Below are 26463 nucleotides of genomic sequence, written 5' to 3' on the forward strand. Positions count from 1 at the left end.
GTCAGTAAGTTACTAAATTCTCATTTTGGCTAGTTAAAAAGAAAAATCCCATAGGGTAACCCCTAAGGAGCGAGAATCACATTGTATACTTCTCATCCTCCCTGAAACATCTTTATCCTTGAGAAATCAAGTAGAATATTACCTTTAATGAATTCTTTGAATGAGAAAGGACAGCCTTGGAGGGGAGTTTAAAAAATAAAGGCTATAGGGCCACTGTTGGAGTACAGCATGTTAAGCTGCCCCTTGCAATGCTGGCATCCCCTATGGGATGCTGGTTCAACTTCCTTGCTGCTCCACTTCCAATCCAGCTCATTGCTGATGTGCCTGGGAAAGCAGCTGGTGATGACCCTTGTACTTGGGCCCGGCTACCCATGTAGATCAGTATGGAATTCCAGGTTCCCAGCTTCATTTGCATGGCCCAGTCCTGATTGTTTGACTCTGTTGTTTTTTTTTTTTTAAACAAAGGATGTCACCATTTTTTCTTGGTAGTTGTGGAAGGATTATTGACTGTGTAATAGCCCCATGCCTTTTTAGATACCTCTTGGTACAATCTCTTGACTTCTTTCCCCTGTTCTCTGCTGGAGCCTTCCCATCCTTATACATAGACTAGAACCAGTACTCTAGTTCACTGGAGGAACATGACTCCTCAATCCTCAAACATTAAGTTAAAGTCATAGTGATGCAGATTGTGTGCAAAGTTCTTTGTTTTTAGTGCAGATGTGATTTTTTAAAAAGATTTTACTTATTTATTTCGAAAGGCAGAGTTACAGAGAGAGAGAGAGTCAGTCTTCCATCCGCTGGCCCACTCCCCAGCTGGCCGCGATGGCTGGAGCTGGCCAATCGGAAGCCAGGAGGCAGGAGCTTCTAGCTTCTTCTGGGTCTCCCACATAGGTGCAGGGACCCAAGGACTTGGGCCATCTTCTGCTTTCCCAGGTCACAGCAGAGAGCTGGATCGGAAGAGGAGCAGCTGGGACTAGAACCGGCGCCCATATGGGATGCCGGTGCTTCAGGCCAGAGCGTTAACCTGCTGCACCATAGCACTGGCCCCGAGATGTAATTTTTAAAAAAGATTTATTTTATTTATTTGAGAGGCAGAGTTACAGATAGAAAGAGGGATCAACAGAGAGAGATCTTCCATCTTCTGTTTTATTCCCCAGATGGCCATAATGGCCAGATCTGGGCCCATCCGAAGCCAGGAGCTTCTTCCAGGTCTCCCACGTGGGTGCGGGGGCTCAAGCACTTGGGCCATCTTCCACTGCTTTCCCAGGCTATTAGCAGGTACCTGGATGGGAAGTGGAGCAGCCACGACTTGAACCAGCACCCATATGGGATGCCAGCACTGCAGCCAAGGTACCGGCCCCTGTGGAGATTTATGATTTAAGTAGAAAACCAGTATTTGCTCTCTGGTAGATTTAATATTGATGAAACAAGACTAAAAAGTGATGACACTGACCATCCTTTATTTTTCGAAACCTTCTACAAGGCTGTCCTTTCTCATTCAAAGAGATCTTTGAAAGCAGTTTTTTTTTTTCACTTGATTTCACAGGAATCAAAATATTCTAGGGAAAGTGAGTAGTACAAAGATATCTCCCCTTCTTAGATATTGTCCTAGGGGAGTTTTTCTTTTAAATATGCCAATATCTACAAATATATAAATGCACTACCAGATTCAGTGACTTCACTTGCCCCATTAAATCTGCTTCTTTTATCTCCCTTGATTCTGTAATATTTTTCTATATATTTTCAGTTGTAATTATTCTATAAAGGCTTTAGTTTCCTCAAATTTAAAATGGTGATAAAATTTGTCTTTTCTCCTGGCTCCTGGCTTCAGCCTGGCCCAGCCCTGGTTGTTAATACCAGTGAATGGGAAATTTCTCTCCCTCTCTTCCCTCCCTCCCTCCTCCCTCTCTGTAACTCTGCTTTTCAAATACATAAATAAACCTTTTTTAAAAACAAACAAACAAACAAACCTTGTCTTTCCTTTATCCCACAGCTTTGTTTTGCAGGCCAAATGAGTTTTCAAACTTGTAAACAAGTCTCCAAACATTATTTCTTCGTTTATTTATTTACTAATGAAGGAATATGGTGTTAAGTACCATTTTCTGGACCTGAAAACCAAAGGAGTCTGTATATTTATGTCATTTTTCCCTCATCATTTCTTTTCCTGTGTTTTATATAGACTGTGATTTGGAGTGGTAACATTGAATATGTTCAATATGCAAAGATATCACTACAGAAGCAAAACACTCAATCATTGAATTTTGTTGTGGAAGTGATTATGCATTTATGCTTTATAATCAGAATAATATAAAACAATTTGTCATGATAGCACTTTGGTTTTGACTGTGCTTGTCCAAGATCTAAAAGTTCTCAATCAGTGCTTAGATATAAGCATCACTTTTTTGTTGAATGGTATTGAAGAATATAAATTACTTTGGTTTCCTTAGTATTATTTTTCAAAACATAGTACTTGAAGAAATAACTGTTTATCTGGTGAAAGCTCATACTGCTGTGTACAGCATAAAGAACTATGGATATAAGATAAGCTAAAATATTTTTAAAAGGTATTTGAATGTTTGTTATATTGCTATGTTTTTCATTTTTTTATTTATTTGAAAGGCAGAGCTACAGAGAGGCAGAGGCAGAGAGAGAGAGAGAGAGAGAGAGAGAGAGAGGTCTTCCATTCACTGGTCCACTCTCCAAGTGGTTGCAACAGCTGGAGCTGAGCCAATCCAAAGCCAGGAGCCAGGAGCTTCTGGGTCCCCAATGTGGGTTCAGGGGCACAAGGACTTGGGCCATCTTCTACTGCTTTCCCAGGCCATAGCAGAGACCTGGATAGGAAGAGGAACAGCCAAGGCTAGAACTGGTGCTCCAAAAGAGAATATTTCTATCATTTTTCATTTTACCTCTTTCAAGTATGAGAGTGAAAGCATTACAGTTTGGCTTTAATTTTCATTTCTGTAATCCATATAAATAATGAGGTTGAGAACCCTTTCATTTACTCCCTAGTATTTTTTTTTCTGAAAGTTCCTGTGCTGCTATTGCTGTCTTTCATTTAATTGTCATTTATTGTGGATTTGTAGAAATTCTTTCTATATTCTGGATACAACTGGTTTTTTTTAATTTCTAAAAAGCTTTTATTTGTTTGAGAGGTAGAGTTACAGACAGAGACAGGGAGAGACAGAGAGAAAAGTCTTACATCCAGTGGTTCACTCTCCAGTTGGCTGCAATGGCTGGAGCTGCGCCGACTCGAGGCCAGGAGCCAGGAGCTTCTTCCAGGTCCCCCACGTGTGTGCAGGGGCCCAAGCACTTGGACCATCTTCCCCTGCCTTCCCATGCCATAGCAGAGAGCTAGATTGGAAGAGGAGCAGCCGGGGCTCTAACCGGTGCCCATATGGGATGCCGGCAACACAGGTGGCAGCCCTACCTGCTATGCCACAGCACTGGCCCCTTTTTTTTTTTTTTAATTTTGAAGATTTATTTATTTATTTGAAAGGCAGAGTTACAGAGAGGCAGAAGCAGAGAGAGAGAGAGAGAGAGAGAGAGAGAGAGAGAGAGAGAGAAGTCTTTTATCTGCTGGTTCATCCCCAGATAGCCACAAGGGCCAGGGCTGGGCCAGACCAAAGCCAGGATCCAGGAGTTTCATCCAGGTCTCCAGTGTGGGTGCAAAGGCCCAAGCACTTGGGCCATCTTCTGCTGCTTTCATGGTGCATTAGCAGGGAGCTGGATTGGAAGTGGAGCAGCGAGAACTCAAACTGGTGTCAATATGGAGTGCTGGTGCTACAGGCAGTGGCTTAAATGCTATGCCACAGCACCGGCCCCTGCTGTATAGTGCTTATATTGAATTTATGTTAGAAATTTTGCCTGGTTTTCTAACTTTTGCTACTGCTGTATAATCACAAAAGGTAATAGTAAATTCTGGATGTGATGGTGTAAATAAATTCATTCAATAAATAACTAATGAGCAGCCTCTAAAAAACGAGCACTATTTTAGGTGCTGGATATAAAGCAATGAAAAAATTCTCAAATTTTATTTGCTGGCGTCAAATAAATAATATGTGATATGATTGATAGTGATAAGCAATATGAAGAAAAAAAGTAAGGTTTGATAAAGATATTGGATTGGATATACAGGGGAAGCAGTTGTAATTTTCAATAAATTGTTTTGGGAAGACCTCTTATGGTAACCTATGAGCAGAGACCAGAGGGGCTAAAGTATATGAGCCACGAAGATATTCAAGAGCAAAGCAAATGTAGCTAACTTTAGGAATTCTGCTGTGAAGGAATACAGAGATATGGGTGGTAGCTGCCTAGCCACTGTCCTGGGTGTTGGGTAGACAGTGATGAATAGAACAGAAGTTGACCCTGTCTGTACAGAGTTTATAATCTAGTGGGACAGTCAGACAATAGACACGTTAGCAAACAAATATATAGTTACTGAGGTTGTCAGTTATGTTTTGTTTGGCTCATAAATCTTCTTGAATGTGGGGATATTAGAAACACTCAACACAATTTTCTCAGGCCAGCTCTGGTATAAAGTGTGCTTATTAGAAGTTCCCTTTAAAATGAAAACAAACAAACAAAAAAAGAAATCCCCTTAAATGGTAAAAATATTTCCTAAAAGTGATGCTTAATAACAGTAGGAGTTGTACTGGTGGCAGAATTCCAGTGTGGCATCTGTGGAGGGTCTTGCCAAAACTCAGTTTGGATTGTTTTTGAAATAAATCATCCATCTATGAGCACTAACACTATCTGGGAAATGATTTGGTAGAGAGAAACAAGGAGGACATTCTTAGTGGGAGGAATAATGTGAGAGTGCAAAAGCAAAAGATGACAGTTGTTGAGACACAGCAAGTATTACAGATTTTTTTGTTTAGAGTTGAAAAGATGGCTTAGCAACTATAAAGGGTGTTGAAAAGTAATATCCTGGGCTGGCGCCGTGGCTCACCTTGTTAGTCCTCCGCCTGTGGCGCCGGCATCCCATATGGGCGCTGGGTTCTAGTCCCGGCTGCTCCTCTTCCAGTCCAGCTCTCTGCTGTGGCCCGGGAAGGCAGTGGAGGATGGCCCAAGTGCTTAGGCCCCCGCACCCACATGGGAGACCAAGAGGAAGCATCTGGCTCCTGGTTCCTGGCTTCGGATTGGCGTGGCGGCCATTTGGGGAGTGAACCAACAGAGGGAGGACCTTTCTCTCTCTCTCTCTCTCACTGTCTAACTCTACCTGTCAAATAAAAAAAAAAAAAGAAAAGTAATATCCTGGAGCTGGTGTTGTGTGTGGGCCCCTGCACCCATGTGGGAGACCCCGAAGAAGCTCCTGGCTCCTGGCTCTGGATCAGCGCAGCTCCGGCTGTTTTGGCCAATTGGGGAGTGAACCAGCGGATGGAAGACCTCTCTCTCTCTGTGTAACTCTGACTTTCAAATAAATAAATAAATCTTTTTTAAAAAAAGAAAAGTAATATTTTCACCTAAACCAAAATAATTGCCTACTTTATTTTTTTAAGATTTATTTATTTATTAGACAGGCAGAGTTACAGACAGAGTGAGAGACAGAGAAAAGTCTTCCAGCAATTCATTCCCCAGATGGCTGCAACAGCTGGAACTGGGCCGAACCAAAGCCAGGAGCCAGAAGCTTTTTTACGGGTCTCCCACATGGGTGCAGGGGCCCAAGCACTTGAGCTATTCTCCACTGCTTTCCCAGGCCATAACAGAGAGCTGGATCAGAAGTAGAGCAGCCAGGACACGAACCGGTGCCCATATGGGATGCTGGTGCTACAAGCAGAGGCTTAGCCCACTACACCACAGTGCCGGCCCAGCATGCTGTTTTTGATAACAGATGCTTTTAGGGAAGGAGATGAGTGCATATTCAAGGATACTTGAAAAAATTCATGGAAATGGAATTAAAAGAAAGGTTTTTTTTTTTTTTGTGCAAAAGATTTTGAAATCCATGCATAGGTTTTCATAATATATGTTTTCCATAAACTTTTTGAAAATCCCTTATATATACAATTTTCAAGCAAATACCTTTAAGAGAATGTCAGGAAAGGGAAAGCAGTACAAAAAAAGAATTATTTTTATTAGCTGTTTTCCAAATCTCTGAGTGTAAAGTTGGCAGCTTTAAAAATGGCAGCTGCGACTATTGGATTATTCCAAAATAAGCATTAACAGTCTGTTTTAAGGACTTAGGTCTGTTAGCACAAGAAACAGAATCAGGAAAACCTACAACCTCTGTTGAGTGCACTACTTTCTCTTATTTGAATGTATTTCCACCGAGTATATTGGCAGGTTACTAATTAGTGCGTTCATGAACATTTAATGAAGTAGAGATTATAAAAAATTCAGTAAAGGTGTTCCTGTTTGACTTTCTTAGCATGACAATTATGACAAGACACAGAATGGGCTATAAGGTTCTGGCAGTCATAACTATGGTCAAAATTTATAACTGGACATTTTACTTAGAAAGAAATCTTGTTTGTAATTAGGAAGTTCATTTATATGACTCTTAGCAGCTCGAGCAGTATTGCCTTACTCATGCCCTCAATCTAGTTTACAGACAGAAAGAGGCCCTTGTCAAACTAAAGTATGCTTCAGTTTATCTACTAAACTAGCACATTGATAATGAGTACCATCTTCAAGTTGTGAGTCTTTTAGTGGCCTTTTCCCCAACACTCAGCTCTTGGTCCTACCTGTTTATCATTACCATTGACCTAATGCAAAAAAAAATTGTTTATCAAATTTTCAGGTGTCTGAAAATTGGAAGGGACAATTAATACCATAGGTCCATGTTCTTAACACTAGCTGAAATTAGATTCAGTTAAGGACTAAAATTTTAAAACAAACTAAAGGACATTGGAGTACTTTATGGATAAAAATATGTGATATCTGGGATTTCTTTATAATACTCCAGGAAAGAGAAATGAAAGATTGGCAAAATGTTGATAATTATTGCACCTAGATAAGATGTACTTGGAGGTTCCAATATATATATTCTACTTCTTTTGCAATTGAAATTTTATAATACAAAGTTTAGGGGAAAATAGGATGCCCAGGTCCTACACCAAATAATTAAATCAGAATTCCTAGGCTTTAGTAGTTTTAAAACTTAAGTTTGAATGATTTTAATACTCCTCCGGATGATTCAAATATATGGTTTAGGCTAAGAATCACCATCATGGAAGATAAAAATCCAAGATTCAAAAATATCTCAATAAGTTAAATTATTCAATTGAAATTAGTGAGATAAAATATAGCATGACTAAATGTAAATTGTATTTAGTTTTTTACTTACACAACTGTATAGGACAGAAAATACCTAGGTTGATGCTTCTATTTATGAGAAAGATCAAAAATATCTTTGATTACAAGCTTAGGATGATTATAGTATGTAATGACCAAAAAAAAAAAAAAAGAAAAGAAAAGAAACTAGTAATTTTAGATTGCATTAATAGAAACATGACAGAAAAAGCCTGTACTTATTCAGAACATACTTGGTATATTCAGGTTTGAATGACACATTTTGAAAGAAACTTTGACAAATAATTAAGAAAATGATAAAAGAAATAGAGACACAGACAATCTCCTAAAACAAACAGCTGAAAGAACTAGGTATATCGTAAGCTAGAAGAGAAGAGGATGAGAAAACAAGAAAGCTACAATCATATTTGAAGACTCTTCATGTTAATAGAGTATGTGTTTTGTATTATCCTTACATTGCAAGGAAGTAGCTTTTATTTATTGTAAGAAAGACCTTCCCTTTTCTTTTTATTGATAAGAAATGTTTGTTTTACTCTCATATGGTTAAAAATGTTTTTTATAAAAATTTCAGAAAATATTTATAGCTTTAAAGAAGAGAAGAGGGGCCAGTGTTGTGGTACAACGGGTTAGGTTGCCACCTGTGATACTGGCATCCCATATGGGCACCAGTTCAAGTCCTGGCTGCTCCACTTCCAATCCAACTCCCTGTTGTTGTGCCTGAGAAAGCAGTGAAAGATAGCCCAAGTATTTGGGCCCCTGCAACCCATGTGGGAGACTGGGATAAAACTTCTGGCTTTGACCTGGCTCAGCCCTGGCCTTTGCAATTGTTTGGAGAGTGGTCCAATGGATGGAAGATTCATATTCTCTCTCTCTCTCTCTCTCTCTCTCTCTCTCTCTCTCTCTTTCTCTCTCTCTTTCTCTCTCTCTCTCTTTCTCTCTCTCTTTCTCTCTCTCTCTCTCTCTCTCTCTCTCTCTCACACACACACACACACACCCTCTCTGTAACTCTGCCTTTCAAATAAATAAATAAATAAATCTAAGAAAGAAAGAAGAAAATTATCTCTCATGATCCCACTGCTCAGAGATAACCACTATGACTAGGACTAGTTACCTGATTTGTGGAACCCAATGCAAAATGAACATTAAGGGCTCCTTGTCCAAAAATTTTAAGATTTTAAGAAAGTAACAACAGAACACTAAACCAAGCACAGGGGTCTTTCAAGTATGAGGCCCCATCAAACTGGCCCTGGCTATAACATACAGGTATATAAATCCTGTATTTTAGAAGAGACTTTCTAATTAATAGAAACTTCCACTGATACAATTGGCAGCTCTGGAAGAAGTTAACTATAGAATTATTCGAGGCATAACTAGGCTTTCTCTCAGGGATGCTGTAGAAGAGAGAAATGTACTGGATGTTGTATTATACAATCTATTTTTTAATCTGTAATGTCTGTGGTTCTCCATCCAGCCAAAAAGAATTGGTGCATGAATAATAGTGATTGTGTGCAAAGTGTCTATTTAAAAAATCATAGAACCTTGCATTTTTGTAATCTTGCTATGCCATTTAATAACGATTATTTCACATCAATTATGGTGGTGAATTTCCTTAGGAACATTAGTGACAGGATACTACCAAAATCCCGTAGACCTTTACCAGGCTCTAGTATATTGCTACTTTACTCAGTTGTAGTCATTCAAAAAATAATTTGAATTTGTTGGTATTTAAAATTTTCTTGTTTTGTAATGTAGGTCACAGATAGTAATCTGTAGGATTTTCCATGTGTAGGTTGATTCATGACCTTGAATGTTCAGGCTGTTGGATGACAAACCTCTATATAGAAAAGCAACCCAAAGTTGTCTGCTTGTTTTATTTTATTTTTAAAACCCAAATATTGCCACATATGAATTCCTGAATGAGTTGCAAAGACTTAATGATGATTACAGCTTAAGGAGCTGGAAGTGTTCCCCAAATGACTAGAAATGTATTCTAGCACAAGATTCCAAATTATTTGTTGCAAATTATTTTGTACTTACAAAACTGAACTTTCCTTTTTATATAGCATAGGACACTTAGAATCTTATGAACATTTCTGCTGCTGGTGTAAAAAAAGACCTTTCTTGCCAGTGATTTTGGCCATTTTGCCTACCCTGACCCCAACCCTTTGTGTGAGAAATAATTGTTCCTTGTCACTGAGGAATGGTTCTGTGGCTCCTTTTTCCTCTTTGCCTCTACAGTAATCCACATTGCCATTTTCAGCTGAGCCAAACTTCATTTACCCTTTTTTTCTGTCTCCCATTCTTTTAATACTTTGATAGTGCACATAGATAAGAAAATAGGATTTGAGCTAGCTTTATTAGAAATGCATATCTTTATAAGTTTGAAATCCTTTTTTTGAAACCTTTTTTAGAATTTAAATTCTTAGAAGGCAGAGATTGTCAAATCTAGCAGCTAAAACTATCCTGTGTTCAATAAATGCTTTCTTTTTTAAAAAAATTAATTTATTTTAAAGACAGTTATACACACACACACACACACAGGGGGTGGGGAGAGAGAGAAAGAGAAAGAGGGAGAGCCATCTTCCATCTACTGCTTCACTCCCCAAATGGCTGCAATAGCCAGGGCTGGGCCAGGCCAAAGCCTGGAGCCCGGAACTCCATCTGGGTCTCCCATGTGTGTGATAGGAGCCCAAGTACTTGGGCCTTCCATCACTGCCTTCCCAGGCACATTCGCAGGGAGCTGAATTGGAGGTGGAGCAGCTGGGACTGAAACTCATGCTCATATGGGATGCTGGCATTGTAGGCGGCAGCTTAATCCACTGTGCTCCAAGTGGGCCCTTTAATAAATTCTTTCATTTGAAATTAGAATTCCTTTATTTTGACAGTTTTGTCAAAATATTAAATGAAGTGTCCATATGAAGATGTAATGAGTTAATAGCAGTATTATCCATAATGATAAACAAAGAAAACTATCATTCTTTCTTTACCCCTTTTAACCTATTTGTGTCTTTAAAGTTTTCTTATAGGCAACAAAGATTTGGGTCTCACTTTTTATCCACTCTGACATTCTGCCTTCTAATTGTGTTGTATAGGTAATTTACATTTAATATGATTATTGATATTGCTAGGTTTGTGTCTATCATTTTGCTATTTGTTTTCTGTTTTCCCATCTTTTTTTTCCTTTTTCTGCTTCCTTTTGGATTAAATGAATATTTGTTATGGTTCTATTTCATTTCCTTTCTTGGCATAGTTTAGTGGGTATTTTATGGTTGCCTTAGGATTTATTTCAGACATCTTTAAATTATCACAGTACTTTCTAGTTTATTATACATTTCCAATAAGAAAGCAACAATAAAATCATCTGGACTTTAAAAAATATTGCATGATACTTCAAAAAGTGGTGGAAAATTGAATTGAAAGTTCATTTTGATGCAAAAATTTTGAATTCTATGCATAGCTTTTTCCATAATATACAGTTTCCACGAACTTTTTGAAAACTCATTGTATGTATATTTGTATACTTGTACTTGGTTTTATTTTTCAGCTAGCAGAGAGTCAATTTCCTCTTTGGCTGTCTTTGCTATGATGTTTCTATCTTTTGAATGTTTTTACTGTCTTTTCTTCATATTGAGAACATTCTCTATTTCCTGAGTAATTTCAATCACATTGCTCTTAGGACACTATCTGCATATGTTTAGTTCCTACTTCTCTCTCTTATTGCTTGACCAAATTTCCAATTTCTCAGTCACTACTTCAACTCTGAAAATAATAGAATCATTTTCACTTTTATCCCCCCAAATTATCTCCAGTAATTCCATTATTAGTTGAAGTAATTAGTTGAAGTATAAGTTTTCCTCTGTTCTCCTCATTCCTAATTCTCTTTCCCCTCCTCTTTCATAATATTTGTCTGTGTTTTACTATTTCTGTTTCTTACATTCTTCAAGCTACATGCCAACCTTTTAAGTATATCAAATAACTTCTTTCTTCCACAAGTATAACTTGTACATATTGCCATTGCCAAAATCTTCTTTTTTAATGTTTTGCCTCCACTGTCAAACCCTCTGTCCGATTGCCATTTGAGATTGTGTTGCATGTGGGACAACTGCTTTCTCTTTTTATCTGTTCCTAAATTCACTCTCCTACCCTTCCCTTTCAGCTGAGCCAAATTTCTGTTTATTTCTATGTGCTTCTACTCTTTTTTTGAAGGATTTTATTTATTTGAGAAGCAGAGTCACAGACAGAGGCTCTGAGAGACAGCTAGAGAGATCTTCCATCCACTGGTTCACTCCCCAAATGGCTGCAAGAGCCAGAGCTGGGCTGATTGAAGCCAGGAGGTGAAACTTCTTCCAAGTCTGCCATGTGGGTGCAGGGGCCCATGCACTTGGGCCATCTTTCACTGCTTTCCCAGGCCATAGCAGAGAGTTGGATTAGAAGAAGAGCAGCTGGGATAGGAACCAGCGCCCATATGGGATGCCGGTGCCACAAGTAGAGGCTTAGCCTACTATGCCACAGCAACAGCTTTGTGCCCCTACTCTTGTAATTTACCTCCCTACATGCTTATAATAATTTCCTGCCTTAAATCTGCCAACCTACCTATATTCAAGCTTGCTTGAAAACTCTTTTTAAGTGGATCAAGATAGAAAGAGTGCCAGGAGCCTGGTTTATAATTGATTTATAATTTTCTCAAATATCTATAGGCTTAATTAAAGAGAAATGCATCACAGAGCAAAACCAGCATTCAACCAATGCAAGCTTTCGGAAGTGGGAGGTAGATGTATCTTTTTCAGTCATTCCATTCATACAGCTAAGTCAGCAAGCTATGCCTTTTGTAACCAGCAATATGTTTAAAGTTGAGGATACAAACCCAGAAGTAGAAGAAATGTTTTTTTTTTTTTGACAGGTAGAGTTATAGACAATGAGAGAGAGAGAGAGAGAGAGAGAGAGAGAGACAGAGAGGAAAGGTCCTCCCTCCGTTGGTTCACTCCCTAAATGGCCACCACGGCCGGCGCTGCGCCAATCTGAAGCCAGGAGCAAGGTGCTTCTTCCTGGTCTCCCATGTGGGTACAGGTACACAAGTACCTGGGCCATCCTCCACTGCCTTCCCGGGCCACAGCAGAGAGCTGGACTGGAAGAGGAACAGCTGGGACCAGAACCTGGTGCCCATATGGGATGCCGGCGCTGCAGGCAGAGGGTTAACCAAGTGAGCCATGGCACCGGCCTCAACATGGTTATTGTCTTCCGAGAATTAATCTAGATAGGGAGCCATGAATAATATCCATGAGGTACTTAGAAAGAAGTTATAATAACCAGTTTAATAATCAAATGCTAGGTTGTATAGTTTAGACTTTAAGTGCTGTAATTATTCAGAGAAAAATAAAAGAAACAATATTGCTTGGGGTTGCCAAAGACAATCTCATGGCAAAAGTGAGTCTTGAAGAAAATGTAAAGTTTAGATTCATTAGGTGGACTGGGTTAGAAGACTTTGTTAGCATTTTTATGTAAAATAATAATTGCTTAGCAAAGATTCTAAGGGAGAAATTAGCTGGTTGTTTAAGAAAACAGCAAACTTTGTTTGAAGAAGTAGTAGAAAACATAATCAGACAAATGAATTAATTGAACAAGACCCTTGAATTCCAAATTGAGGACTTAAGAATTAATTGTTTAAAAGTAAATCCTGGGGCTGGTGCTGTGGCATAGCGGGTGGAGCTGCTGCCTGCGGTGCCGGCATTCCATGTGGGCACCAGTTTGGGTCCTGGTTACTCCACTTCTGATCCAGCTTTCTGCTTATGGCCTGGGAGGACAGTGGAGGATGGCCCAGGTCCTTGGACCTGTGTGCCCACGTGGGAGACCAGAGGAGGCTCCTGGCTCCTGGCTTTGGGTTGGCGTGGCTCCTGCCATTGTGACCATCTTGGGAGAGAGCCAGCGGATGGAGGATCGATCTCTCTCTCTCTCTCTCTCTCTCTCTGCTTCTGCTTCTGCTTCTCTGTAGCTCTGCCTTTCAAATAAATAAATGAATCTATTTTTTAAAAAAAAGTAATTCCCTGGAGCCAGTGCTGTGGCATAGCAGGTGAAGCCACTGCCTGCAGTGCCGGCATCCCATATGGGCGGCCGTTGGAGTCCCAGCTGCTACACTTCCAGATCCAGGTCTCTGCTATGGCCTCGGCGGGGGCAGTGGAGGATGGCCCGAGTGCTTGGGCCCCTGTGCCCACATAGGGGACCTGGGGGAAGCTCCTGGCTTCGAATTGGTCCAGCTCCAGCTGTTGCGGCCATTTAGTGAACTAGTGAATGGAGAGTCTTTCTCTTCCTCTCTCCCCTCTGCCTCTGCCTCTCTGTGACTCTGCCTTTCAAATAGATAAATAAATCTTAAAAAAGCAAATACCTTTCCTGAAGCATTTTTGATATCTAATATTTTCTCATACAACAGCACTAGCTAATATTGGGTGCCTTACTCTATGTTAAGCCTTGTTTTAAGTGCTCATTTAAATTGTTACAACAACCCACTGTTCTAGATTCTGGTTTTTTAAGATTTATTTTATTTATTTGAAAGACAGAGTTACAGATAGAGGTAGAGCCAGAGAGAGAGAGAGAGAGAGAGAGAGATCTTCCATCCGCTGGTTCACTCCCCAAATAGCTGCAACTGCCAGAGCTGAGCTGATCCGAAGCTAGGAGCTTTATCCAGGTCTCCCACAAGGGTGCAGGGGCCCAAGCATTTGGGCCATCTTCTACTGCTTTCCCAAGACACAGCAGGGAGCTGGATTGGAAGCAGAGCAGCCGGTACTCAAACCAGCATCCAAATGGGATGCCAGCATTGTAGTCTGGGGCTTTAACTTGCTGAGCCACAGCACTGGCCCCTAAATTCTGTTTTAAAACCTCCTTATTTTATTTTTTTTAAAGATTTGTTTATTTATTAGAAAAGTCAGAGTTAGAGAGAGTAAAAGCAGAGAGAGAGAGAGAGGGAGAGAGAGGTCTTCCATCCGATGGTTCACTCCCCAATTAGCCGCAACGGCCGGAGCTGCACTGATCCGAAGCCAGGAGCCAGGAGTGACAAGAGCCACAAGTGACAGAGCCATAATTCTGTCTTTAATACCAGATTCTATATTTTTAACTGTTATAAATGCCTTTTGAGGAATACGTGCTGCAGATGTATTGTGGGATTTAGACAGTTGAACCAAACTTTTTTGTTGACAGATAATTTTTTTCAAGCACTGCTGACATTAGCACACTGTACTCGGTTTATCACAAATGCATTTTTTTCTCAAAGAAAAAAATCTCTATAAGGACTCTGGGGTAGAAAATTTTAAAAATAAACTTGTTGTTTGTGATATGAAGTGCTATTAATTTTATTATCTTTTGTAAAATCTATTTTAACAATGTTTCTGTTGCATCAGGGCTTCTGGTTGGGACTCTTGATTCAGTCTTGGATTCGACTGCTAAAGTAGCTCCATTTCGTATCCTACACCAGACACCAGATTCTCAAGTCTACTTGTCAATTGCATGTGGTGAGTATGATGTTGGAAACTAATAATTCAACCTGAATTAGGATACCAGGAAAACAGAATATTTAAATTTATTTATACTTCCCACTTGTTTTTAGGTTTAGAAACTAAATGTGCTTTGAGAGAATAGCAAGACCTCTGTTTAAGAAGGTATATTAATCCATTGATTGAGGGACCTGAAGCATGTGGTTCAGCTGTTTTGATTCTGAACAGATTGTGGTCAGTGCTACTACTACATGACTTCTTCAGCTTTTGCTTCACCCAGTTGCTGGGACCTTCCCCATGAAATACATTTTTTCAGTTCTAATAAAACAGATGAGCAGAATCTTAAGTCATATGTGAGCCCAAAACTTAAAAACTGTCCCCTAAGAAAGTATAAACCTGAAAAAAATGAAACTTTGTTTACATGTCTACTTTCTCATGAAAGGCAGCATATCCTTTATGAAGGAGTAACAAATGTTCTGTGTTTGTTCATGCCAGAGTGGTTCAGGTGGATCTACATATATATTGTGGGTATGAAAGGAATTAGGATAATTCTTCCTAATAAAGCAAGTCCAAAGAAGTTTTTCTTTTTAAAGTCCTCAATGGGGCCGGCGCCGTGGCTCACTTGGCTAATCCTCTGCCTGAGGCGCTGGCATCCCATATGGGCGCCGGGTTCTAGTCCCGGCTGCTCCTCTTCCAGTCCAGCTCTCTGCTGTGGCCCGGGAGGACAGCGGAGGATGGCCCAAGAGCTTGGGCCCTGCACCCGCATGGGAGACCAGGAGAAGCACCTGGCTCCTGGCTTCGGATCGGCGCATTATGCCGGCCGTAGCGGCCATTTGGGGGGTGAACCAACAGAAGGAAGTCCTTTCTCTCTGTCTCTCTCTCTCACTGTCTAACTCTATCTGTCAAAAAAAAAAAAAGTCCTCAATGACAGTGTCCTTCTTTTGTGATGCCATTATTATAACATTGGTCTAAATTAGAATCCCAGGTTTCTGACTTTTAATGGTTAAACACTGCCTTTATCTCTTTCTTATTCCCTTCTCTTCTTTTTTTAAAGATTTATTTATTTATTTGAAAGGAAGAGTTACAGAAAGGCAGAGGCAGAGAGAAAGAGAGAGAGGTCTTCCATCTGCTGGTTCACTTTCCAAATGGCTGCAATGGCTGGAGCTGGGCCGATCCGAAGCCAGGAGCCAGGAGCCAGGAGCTTCTTCCGAATCTCCCACGTGAGTGCAGGGGCCCAAGGACTTGAGCCATCTTCTGTTGCTTTCCCAGGCCATAGCAGAGAGCAGGACTGGAAGTGGAGCAGCCCATATGGGATGCCGGCACTACAGGCGGCAGCTTTACCTGCTCCACCACAGCACCAGCCCCTATTCCCTTTTCTTCTAAAATAGATATAATTTTAGAAAGAAAAAAAAACACATGAATTTCTAGACAGTTTGTATGTATGAACATACAGCATACAATTCATTTTTTAGGATGTATGGTTTTGTTTCTTATATTTCCCTCTAAATTTCTTTCAGTGTTGCTGGTGAATCATTTTTCCTGGCTCTTTTACATGTTATTTAAACTTAAATGAAGATGATATTATAATAATTCTATAACCCTAACTCTAAGTCTAGTTGGTAGAAATTATTTTTATATTTGTATTTTGAATTTAATGCTTCAGAAGAAGAATGGAGAAATTATTTTTACTTTTTTCAAATTTGTATAAAGGGAAACAGTTTCATGTATTCATATATACAGCTTTTTTGCAGAAGATTTATTTATTTATTTATTTAAGATTTATTTTATTTATTTGAAAGAGTTACAGAGAGAGAGAGGGGTCTTCCATTTGCTGGTTCACTCCTCAAATGGCTGCAACGGCCAGAGATGAGCTAATCCGAAGCCAGGAGCCAGGAGCTTCTTCCAGGCCTCCCACACAGGTGCAGGGGCAGGACTTGGGCCTGTGCTGCCCTCCCTGGCACACCAGCAGGGAACTGGATTGGAAGTGGAGCAGCCAGGACTCAAACTGGTGCCCATATGGAATGCTGGTGCTTCAGGCCAGGACTTTAACCTGCTGTGCCACAGTGCTGACCCCTACTTATTTATTTTTTTAAATTTTATTTAAAGTATGCAAATTTCATATATTTCATATATACAGATTGAGGAACATGGTGATACTTTCCACTCTACCCTCCCTCCCCCTGACGCTCCTACCCTTCCTCCTCCCTCTCCTATTCCCATTCTTATTTTTTGCAAAGATCTATTTTCAGTTAACTTTATACTCATAAGATTAACCCTGGGGCCGGCGCTGTGGCATAGTAGGTTAAGCCTCCACCTGTGGTGCCAGCATCTGATGTGGGTGCCAGTTCACATCCCAGCTGCTCTTCTTCCAATCCAGCTCTCTGCTATGACCTGGGAAAACAGTAGAAGATGGCCCAAGTCCTTGGGCTCCTGTACCCACATGGGAGACCCTGAGGAAGATCCTGCATCCTGACTTCAGATTGGCCCAGCTCTGGCCATTGCAGCCATTTAGGGAGTGAACCAGCAGATGGAAGATCCCTCTCTGTCTGCCTCTCAGAGCCTCTCTCTGTATGTAACTCTGCCTCTTAAATAAATAAATAGAAGCTTTTGTAAAAAACATTAACCCTATACTAAGTAAAGAGTTTATTAAATAATATGAAGGAAAAATATTGTTCTTCAACAATTGAGACAAGGGCTGTTAAAAATCACTGCATCTCAAAGTGCCAATTTCACCCCTATTGATTATCTTTTATGTACTGGATATACAGCTTTAAGAGCAGATTGATACTTCTCACCATATTCCTCACTCCTACCCTCTCTCCTCCTCCTTTTCTTATTTTTAAAAATTTTTACAATGGCATACTTTCAATTTTATTTACAATCACAAGCTTAACCTGCCACGAAATAAAGAATTCAACAAGTAGTAAGTAGTAAAACCACTGTTCACTGTTCCTCAGGAGTATAGACAAGGGCTATAAACAGTAATCAAATCTCAAAATGTCAATTTGAAAATTTTTTAGAAACAAAGCCCTTTCTACTTAAAAAACAGATGAAAGGATGACTATATAACTTATTCTCCCAAATTAATCTGATACAAAAATGTAGTAGTCACTTACTAATGAGCTTATTTATGCCTAAGTGATTCAAATAAAGGTCTTAAAATTTCTCCTTGGCTTTTATGTGTGGTTAATTAGAGAAAGTTACTACTTTTGGTTTAGTGACTTTAGTAATGTGAATAAAATTCTAACTGAATTGTAGCAACTCAGTAATTTTGCTGTGTCAATAAATTTTTTAATGTATCAGTCTCAATGTATCATAAACCATACTAAGAAGTCAGGGTAAATCTTTGGAATGAGATTTGTACAATCCACAATTCTGGAAAGATTTTAAAAGTATGTTGGCGATAGGGAGAGATTGGTAGATACTGAAGTGTTTTTTTTAAGTCAAAGCAACCTAGAGCTAATAATATTTAATCTGACCCTCCACAAGCCAACTATCATTGATCTAGCAGATCACATGAAATGAGACTTTCTATAGGGTTTTTAACCACCTTCCTGAAATTTCTGAAAGTTTACTAAGTGTTTTAACAAATACTGTGAATGAGCAAAAATTTAAGTAGAATGCCCACAGTTGAAATCCATATTTACATGGCATGCACAAGATTGCCACATGCATGCTGTTTTCAGCCACGCTGATTGTAGATGCAGTATTTCCTGTGTTACTTGAAGACCAAGGATTGAAATATGCATATTTATTTCCAGTACTCTTAAGAATGCTCTTAAAAGATACTGGTTACTCTCTAGGTACCAATTCCTGGCATCTGATTTTCAGAGTTTTATATCTTTTTTCATGAACTATATTTATTATTGTCTCCTTTAATTTATATTTTATTCTTTCTATTTCTAATGAAAAATACTGCGTTTACCCATACATAGGGATGAAGGAGAGAATAAATGTAATGCCTTATGACTATCCTTTTGGAAGCTCAGCTAATATCACTGTATTTCTTTTTAAACTAAGGTGATAAATATCATGAGCAGTTTTGTTGTGGAGTTTTCCTTCAGTCTTTTATTCTCTTTTATGTTATTGGTCAGGAGCCAACAGAGAAGAAATAACAAAGCATTGGGATTGGTTGGAACAAAATATCATGAAGACCTTATCTGTATTTGATTCAAATGAAGATATTACTAATTTTGTACAAGGAAAGATAAGAGTAAGTAGCATGAATGTATTTTTAGATGGAATACTAAAATCTTTGTTCCTCTTATATGGTGATCAGAGGTTGGATGGAAGGTTGTTGTTTTACTGGCGCCTTTCATAGAAGCCCACATATGGATTCTAGAATCAGTGCTTAAGAAAACTGTAAAGTCAGTGATTTGTCTTTGATGCTGTGGTGAATGTCCTTAGTGATATTTTCATTTCAATATCTCTTTGAGTTTGGAATTTGAATAAAACCCCTGTTCATTTGAAAGATTATATTAGCCACTGTATTTGTGGTAGCTCGTTGTGAGGCATTAGAACAAAAACTAGTACAAAATTGAGGAAAATCAGGTCACCTCTGTATTATGAGAAGTATGTATGTGCACACGTCTATATTTATAACGTATGTACCTGTATAGAAATATACAGTTGCATTCAATCAACCGTTTAGGCTCAAATATCTGAAATATGTTTTTGTTGGGAAGTGATGATGAATTTTCACAAAGTATTTTGTCTCCTCTAGGGATTAATTGCTGAAGAGGGAAAACAGTCTTTTGCAAAAGAAGATGATCCTGAGAAATTTCGAGAAGCCCTATTGAAGTTTGAAATGTGTTTTGGTTTGCCAGAGCAGGAGAAGTTAGTGACCTATTACTCATGCAGTTATTGGAAAGGACGAGTTCCTTGTCAGGGATGGCTCTATCTTAGCACCAACTTCCTGAGCTTCTATTCTTTTTTGTTGGGATCAGAAAGTAAGTAGTTTCCCCTTGCCATGGCTTTGAACTTGCTAACTGACCTATCAACTATAGCAATGTTAGGTTGTTTATAAAGTAATGAAATTGTTATCAAAGATAATTAAACTGTACATTAAAATTTTCATTTCATCTCTAGAGAATCCTTATAAGACTGATTGCTTAGCATAGGAACCATTAGAAGTATATATAGAATGTCTTGCGTGTTGTGGAAAGTGAATAACTAAGTATTAAATGATGATGGCAGTCTGGCATATAACTACTTTCTTTGCCTTGTTATAAACTGCCTGCTTGCTTAAGTCCATGTTCTAATTCTTGTTTTAAGTGAACACATATAAATACAGTAGCCACTATACCTAGTGGCCTACATCTAATTTTGTAGCAAAGCAGAATCAAATAAGGTATAGCATTCATACAAACAGCTTTTATATAGTGGTTACATAATTATGGAAAGAAATAGATTAAAGTGTCAAATCCAGTTTTTTAAAAAATTTTATGTGTTCCTAGAATCATTAGTTATTCATGGTGGTATCTCAAAATTTTAACTAATCTTTTATAAAAGATGAATTTTGTTTTAACTTTGCTAGATTTCAGTTAGAATTTGCATAATTTACTTACTATGTAGCCAAAATGGCATTGCTTTTATTTATATATTTATGCAACAGTTAACAAGTCATTTGTATTTATCAACTTCTGTCCTGTGCCCAAGGCTTCCTAAGCCTCCACTTTGGATTTTTTAAATATTCATTTAAATGTTTGCCTCACTTAATTTTAATAACACTTTAATGCCATAAATTTTCATTTGCATTATTTTAGCATTTTTCAAGTGATTAGTTAATGAACTTAAATCAATATTGAGAATTTAATCATATCTACTTAAAACTCTTATTTGCAGTAAAACTCATTATCTCCTGGGATGCAGTTTCAAAACTTGAGAAGACTTCAAATGTCCTGCTGACAGAGAGTATTCATGTGTGTTCCCAAGGGGAAAATCACTATTTTTCAATGTTTTTACATATTAACCAAACATACCTTCTTATGGAACAGCTAGCAAACTATGCCATAAGGAGACTTTTTGATAAGGAAACATTTGATAATGACCCAATCCTTGATGATCCTCTACAAATCACCAAAAGGTATTCAAGCCTTAATATTTACCATTTAAAGTATTATTTATTATTTGACCATAGAACAATAGCATTGATTAGAATTAAAATTTAATTGTTCTATGTTATATGATAATATTTCCTTTGGAGTTGATCAATGATACATGTATTTTTGTAAGTTTGTTCATAAGCATTTCACAAATAATTTCCTCCTCTTCATGAAATTTAATCCTAAGAAATAATAGAAGTTGTATTTGTATATTAGTTTTTGAGATTCAGATAATGATTTCCCTAGAATGCTTTTAGAAAAGGGGAGACTTTTGTGTGTGTGGTTAAACTAACTGAATTTCTTTGGGTAGTTTAAATTGTTTTAGGTCTGAAATTGTTAAACATACTGTTTATATTTTAAAATAAACTATAGGCAGCATAATTATTTTTTAGGATAGGTCTTTATGAAGAGCCAAGTTAGTAGAATCAGTGGAGCATGAGCTTTAGAATGAGAGTAGAACAGCCCTTGGATAGCCCTTAGAACCCATTTCCTTATCTGTTCTTTGTACCTCCGAGGGCACTTCAGAGGAAGGGAGGAAGACATTTTGTAAAATAAAAAACGCTAGGCAAATGCTAATCACTATTAGTGCCTATAACAAAAATATCCATCTGAGAGCTGTTTGCCTCTGTGTTTCGTTTGACCGGAGTCTTTTCATGCTGTTCAGCGTTCACGTCAGTTGACGGCAGCAAGCATGCCAAGGGGAGGGGGAGAGGAGAGGATCCAGAAATAGCTAGAGAATGCAGCCACTGGCAAGGAGGAAGAGGGTATAGACTGTACAGTAACGTGTAAGACGAACCTAAGCCAAAGTCCTATGGATAGACAACAAGTGACCTTGGAGGGTTGTGTGATTATTAAATAGCCTAATTAGGTACAGTTCATCCTCTTGCTTATTTCCAAACTATTTCTAACATCCTTATTTGTAAGGATTCCTTTTCTGGAAATTAGATCAGTGAGGTCAATTTTTTTGTACTTTATTACCAAAATTAGGTCTCAGTGTGCATGATTTATGAATAGAATTCCATAAAAATTAAGAATCTTGTTTGTGTTATAGTAGAACATTTGCTTTTGTAGTTCATTCCTTGGTTGACCACCATAAACAAACTTATCAGCTATTTTATTTCCCTTAAAATGTCCTCTTGAAGACCCCCTATCAATAAGTTCTTCATTACCAAGTTTGTATTTAAATAAGATACAGTAAACCTATTTTTGTCTATGTGGATTTTTAAGAGCCTACTGAAAATAATATATATTTGAATTTCTTTTGTAGTAAATTAAAAACAACAACTTGTTGAGACTTAGTCTCCAAATGGCTGTTTAAAAATGGAATATCTTTCTTGCTTCTGCTTATTGTTTTTACAAACATGTGACTTCTATAATTGAAACAATACAGAGGCTTAATAATCATATTTAAATTTAGTGTATTTCTTTCCAGGACTTTTTTAAAAAATGATTTATTTATTTATTTATTTGAAAGGCAGGAATAGAGAGAAAGAGCAAGAGCGCGAGAGAGAGACAGAGATCTTTAATCCACTGGTTCATTCTCCAAATGGCTGCAACAGTCAGGGCGGGGCCCGACTGAAGTGAGGAGCCAGGAGCTTCTTCTGGGTCTCCCACTTGGGTGGAAACAGCCCAAGCACATGGGTCATCTTCCACTGCTTTCCCAGGCATATTAGCATGGAGCTGGATTGGAAGTGGAGCAGACAGGACTCAAACCAGCACCCATATGAAATGCTGGCACCACAGGCAGAGGCTTAACCTTCTATTGCCACAATGTGAGCCCTTTTCCAGGATTTTAATGTTTGAATTTGAAAATACTTGCAAGAAACATGAATGGGATTGGACATAGCATATTGTTCTAAGTCTACTTGTTTCCCTTACAGTAATGCATCATAAACATCTTTCCATTCAAATAAGTGAGCCTCATCCTTTTTTTATCAATAGTAAACTCTTTGAACCTCATCATTTTAAATACTGAATAACCCACCAAATTACAACTTAAGTGACATAAAAATTAGCTTGAATTTCTGTTCATATTTATTTTAATTATTTTGAAAGACATGATGAAGAATGATGTATTCACTAGTATATGCAGGAAGGATGAATTTAGTTTTAACTTTTTTAGATTTGAGTAAGAACTTGGCATAATTTACTTACTACATAGGACAGATGGCGTTGCTGCTTAGCACAAGTGTTTAATGCTCCTAAGAAAAATAGTACTATTTAAATCCATTGCTTTTTATTTATATGTTTATGTATCAGTTAACAAGTCATCTGTATTTATCAACACCTGTATTGTGCCCAACACTGCCCAAGCCTCTACTTTGGATTTTTTAAAGCATTCATTTAAATGTTTGCCTCACTAAATTTTAATATTTTTTATAGACTACTCTTCTAACTTTTTGAGGCCATAAATTTTCATTATTTTCATTATTTTTGTTTGTTCTGGGTAACTCTCTTGATTTTTTGATGGCCAGATATGAAAATTATTGTCTGCCAAGTTTGATTTTAGGCAGGGTAATGTATTAAGACTATATAATAGCAATAGTCTATAATGGCAAGTCAACCCTTAGCAAATGGCTTGAAGGCCTATGCCATTTCTAATTCTTGTGCATTTTCATGAACTAATAAAACCAAATTGACAAAACAAATAAGCAAAATGAGGTTTTTTTATGAATCAGTGTGTTTTTTGTTGAAGAATATAGCATTTAATTTGTCTGCTTTAGAGTATATTTGGCTTAATTAATATAGGCATGTATACACTTCAGAATCCATGTGAGCCCCATACTTTTTCTTCTTTCCTTTAGAGGCCTAGAAAATCGAGCCCACAGTGAGCAGTTTAATGCCTTTTTTAGGCTGCCCAAAGAAGAGACTTTGAAAGAAGTACATGAATGTTTCTTATGGGTACCATTCAGCCACTTTAATACACATGGAAAAATGTGCATCTCAGACAACTATATCTGCTTTGCTAGCCAGGATGGCAGTCTATGTAGTGTAATCATTCCATTACGAGAGGTAATGTAAATTTGGTTACACGTCAGTTTTTGGTTTGAAAATGTTATCATATTCAGAGTAAAGTGTCTTTTAATTCTGCAAATTGAGCTTCAGTAAGCTCTATGTGCAATATCTTTTTAGTAATTTAAAATAACTTTTAAAGTTCAGAATTACAAGTGCATATCAAAAAGCTCATGAAAAATGGAATTAAAAGAGATTAATTTTGGTGCAAAAACTTTGAAATTCATGTATATGAGAGGTCTTCAAAAGACTCATGTAAATGAATATTATAAAAAAACTCTGCATGGATTTCAACATTGCACCAAAATAAATTTCTTTTAATTCCATTTTTACATGGACATTTGGAAGTACCATTTAGCTTTTGAGATAGTCTCAGTTCCTTTTAGTAAAGCCTTACAACTCTTATTGAACGTGAAAATAAAAAAAAATTAAATTTTAAAAACCAGATAAGGGCTAAGGATAATTGCACAAATGCAGCTTGATCATTCAGACATTTATGACATGAATACCAACTATCACATTTGATGTACTTGGTCAGAAAGAATAGAATTTATAGCTTCTGTGCAAGTCAGAAATAAATTATCGGTATTCAGCGTTGAAACTTTATGTTTGTATTGTTAATTTTAAGGGCTATATGTTAAGCCTTTTTTCATGAGAAGTGAAGTAACTTGCTGTGTGTTTGCTTATTTCTTTGGTACAAGACTAGTACCCAAAGTCTATTTCTGAATAAGTCATACTGTGAACTAAAACTTTTGGTCACAAAAGAGTAAGACAAACACATTTTACCTAAAGTTATCAGCAATAAGGAAAACTGCAATTCACTTATATATGTTTCCACCCCCAGGTCTTAATTATAGATAAGACAGATGATTCCAGCAAGTCTGTTGTCATTAGCATCAAAGGAAAAACAGCTTTTCGCTTCAGTGAAGTTAAAGACTTTGAGCAACTTGTGGCAAAACTCAAGCTCAAGTGTGGCACAACTTCAACTCAATATCATGATACTAGCACAGAGGTAACTATATAGCAATCAAATTGTTTTTGAAAAAGAGCTCTGTGTTTAGTGTGGTTTATTCTTTAAAAAGGGTTTTATAGTACTTTCCCTATTCATACCTATGTTTATTTTTTTAAAAGAATGACTTGAAAGAAATTATATTCTCCAAGTCATATCATAAAGCAGAAGAAAGAATTAAAAACTTTATACTTTCATAGGTACTATAATTTTTAAAGAACATTAGAACTTGATCTTTCTGTTATATTTGCTATTTATCATATAAAGAAACACACTTTATATACTACGTAACTTGGCTTTCAACAACTCAAACTAAATTTGAGAATTCAACAAGGCCTTGACAAAGGACTCTCCCCTTATTGCTGCACAGATGGTGATTTTATTTTTATTTTTTAAAATATTTATTTATTTGAGGGGCAGAGTTACAAAGAGAGGGAGCGACAGAGAAAAAGATCTTGCCTAAGAAGCTGCAACAGCTGAAGCCAGGAGCCAGGAGCTTCTTCCAGGTCTCTAACACGGGTGCAGGGGCCCAAGCACTTGGGCCATTTTTCACTGCTTTCTCAGGCTATAGCAGAGAGCTGGATTGGAATTGGAGCAGCTGGAACTCTAACTGGCATCCAAAGGGGATGCTGGCACTGCAGGTGGAGGCTTAGTCCTCTATACCACAGTGCCAGGCCTAAGATGGCGATTTTAAATCAGTCTGAATATCTTTTATTTAGATAGTCTGACTCAAAGCAAAATAATGCTATGTGTATTGCCTAGCAAAAATATTAAAGAGGAAAAATATTCTTGCCAAAAAGTGACTAGGAGCCTGATTTTAATATTTAGTATGTCTTTCATAGAAATGTAGACAGATGGAATTTAATGAATTTGTTTTTCAATGTCCAGAAACTCCATGGTTTAATAGACTGATAAATATTATCAACTTTTAACTATATTGTAATGAAAAATTCAATAAAAAATCCACATTGGCTTTCCTGGCTGTATTATTTTATTTAGATTGGAGTATAGAGCCTTGTACATCTCTAGAGCAGTGACTGAAAATGATATGCTAAGCCAATTATAATGCACCATTGATAAGACTAATTTTCCCCTTACTAATAAAAAAAACACAATGAAAACATACAATTACATACATACACACACACACACACACACACACACACATATATATATATATATATATATATATATATATATATAAATCATCCTAGTTCTAGGCACAGAATATGCATTGTCCATCAAGAATTTTCTGGCCCTAAATTAATTTTCTCTCATTCTCCTTTAGTAGGTATCTAAGATATTCCTTAGTTTTATCTCGTGACATAAATAAAATCTGCTTAGTTTTGTTTGCTTCTCTCCCCATGCTCCCGTGTTGTTGGTTATATCACTTTTTTCTTGTCCTAATTTCAGATTCAATCTGTATGTTAGATTCAATGCTGTGCTTATCTTTCCTTCCCTTTTATTTATCACCCTCTTCAGAACTTGGAGAAACTGGGAACTTTCCCTGAAAACTCTCATGTGTCTCTAAGTAGCTGAATAAGCTCATTTGTCAAGAAAGTATTTTGTTTCGAAATGAGTTTACCATCTTCCCAGACACAGGGGTTGG

At 37.7% G+C, this 26463-nt stretch overlaps 1 protein-coding gene across 1 annotated transcript in view; it reads left to right on the plus strand.

Moving 5' to 3' along the window:
• TBC1D8B (TBC1 domain family member 8B) overlaps positions 1 to 26463 on the plus strand; it is an 85055-nt gene that overhangs the window by 4916 nt on the left and 53676 nt on the right. Inside the window, exons 2-7 of the mRNA XM_062182967.1 lie at positions 14637 to 14747; positions 18824 to 18942; positions 19453 to 19678; positions 20574 to 20814; positions 23638 to 23845; positions 24690 to 24857. Coding sequence (XP_062038951.1) covers positions 14637 to 14747; positions 18824 to 18942; positions 19453 to 19678; positions 20574 to 20814; positions 23638 to 23845; positions 24690 to 24857 — 1073 coding nt within the window. The remainder of the gene's footprint in view (positions 1 to 14636; positions 14748 to 18823; positions 18943 to 19452; positions 19679 to 20573; positions 20815 to 23637; positions 23846 to 24689; positions 24858 to 26463) is intronic.

The sequence above is a fragment of the Lepus europaeus genome, chromosome X, assembly GCF_033115175.1.
Source record: "Lepus europaeus isolate LE1 chromosome X, mLepTim1.pri, whole genome shotgun sequence".
Taxonomy (NCBI): Eukaryota; Metazoa; Chordata; class Mammalia; order Lagomorpha; family Leporidae; genus Lepus; species Lepus europaeus.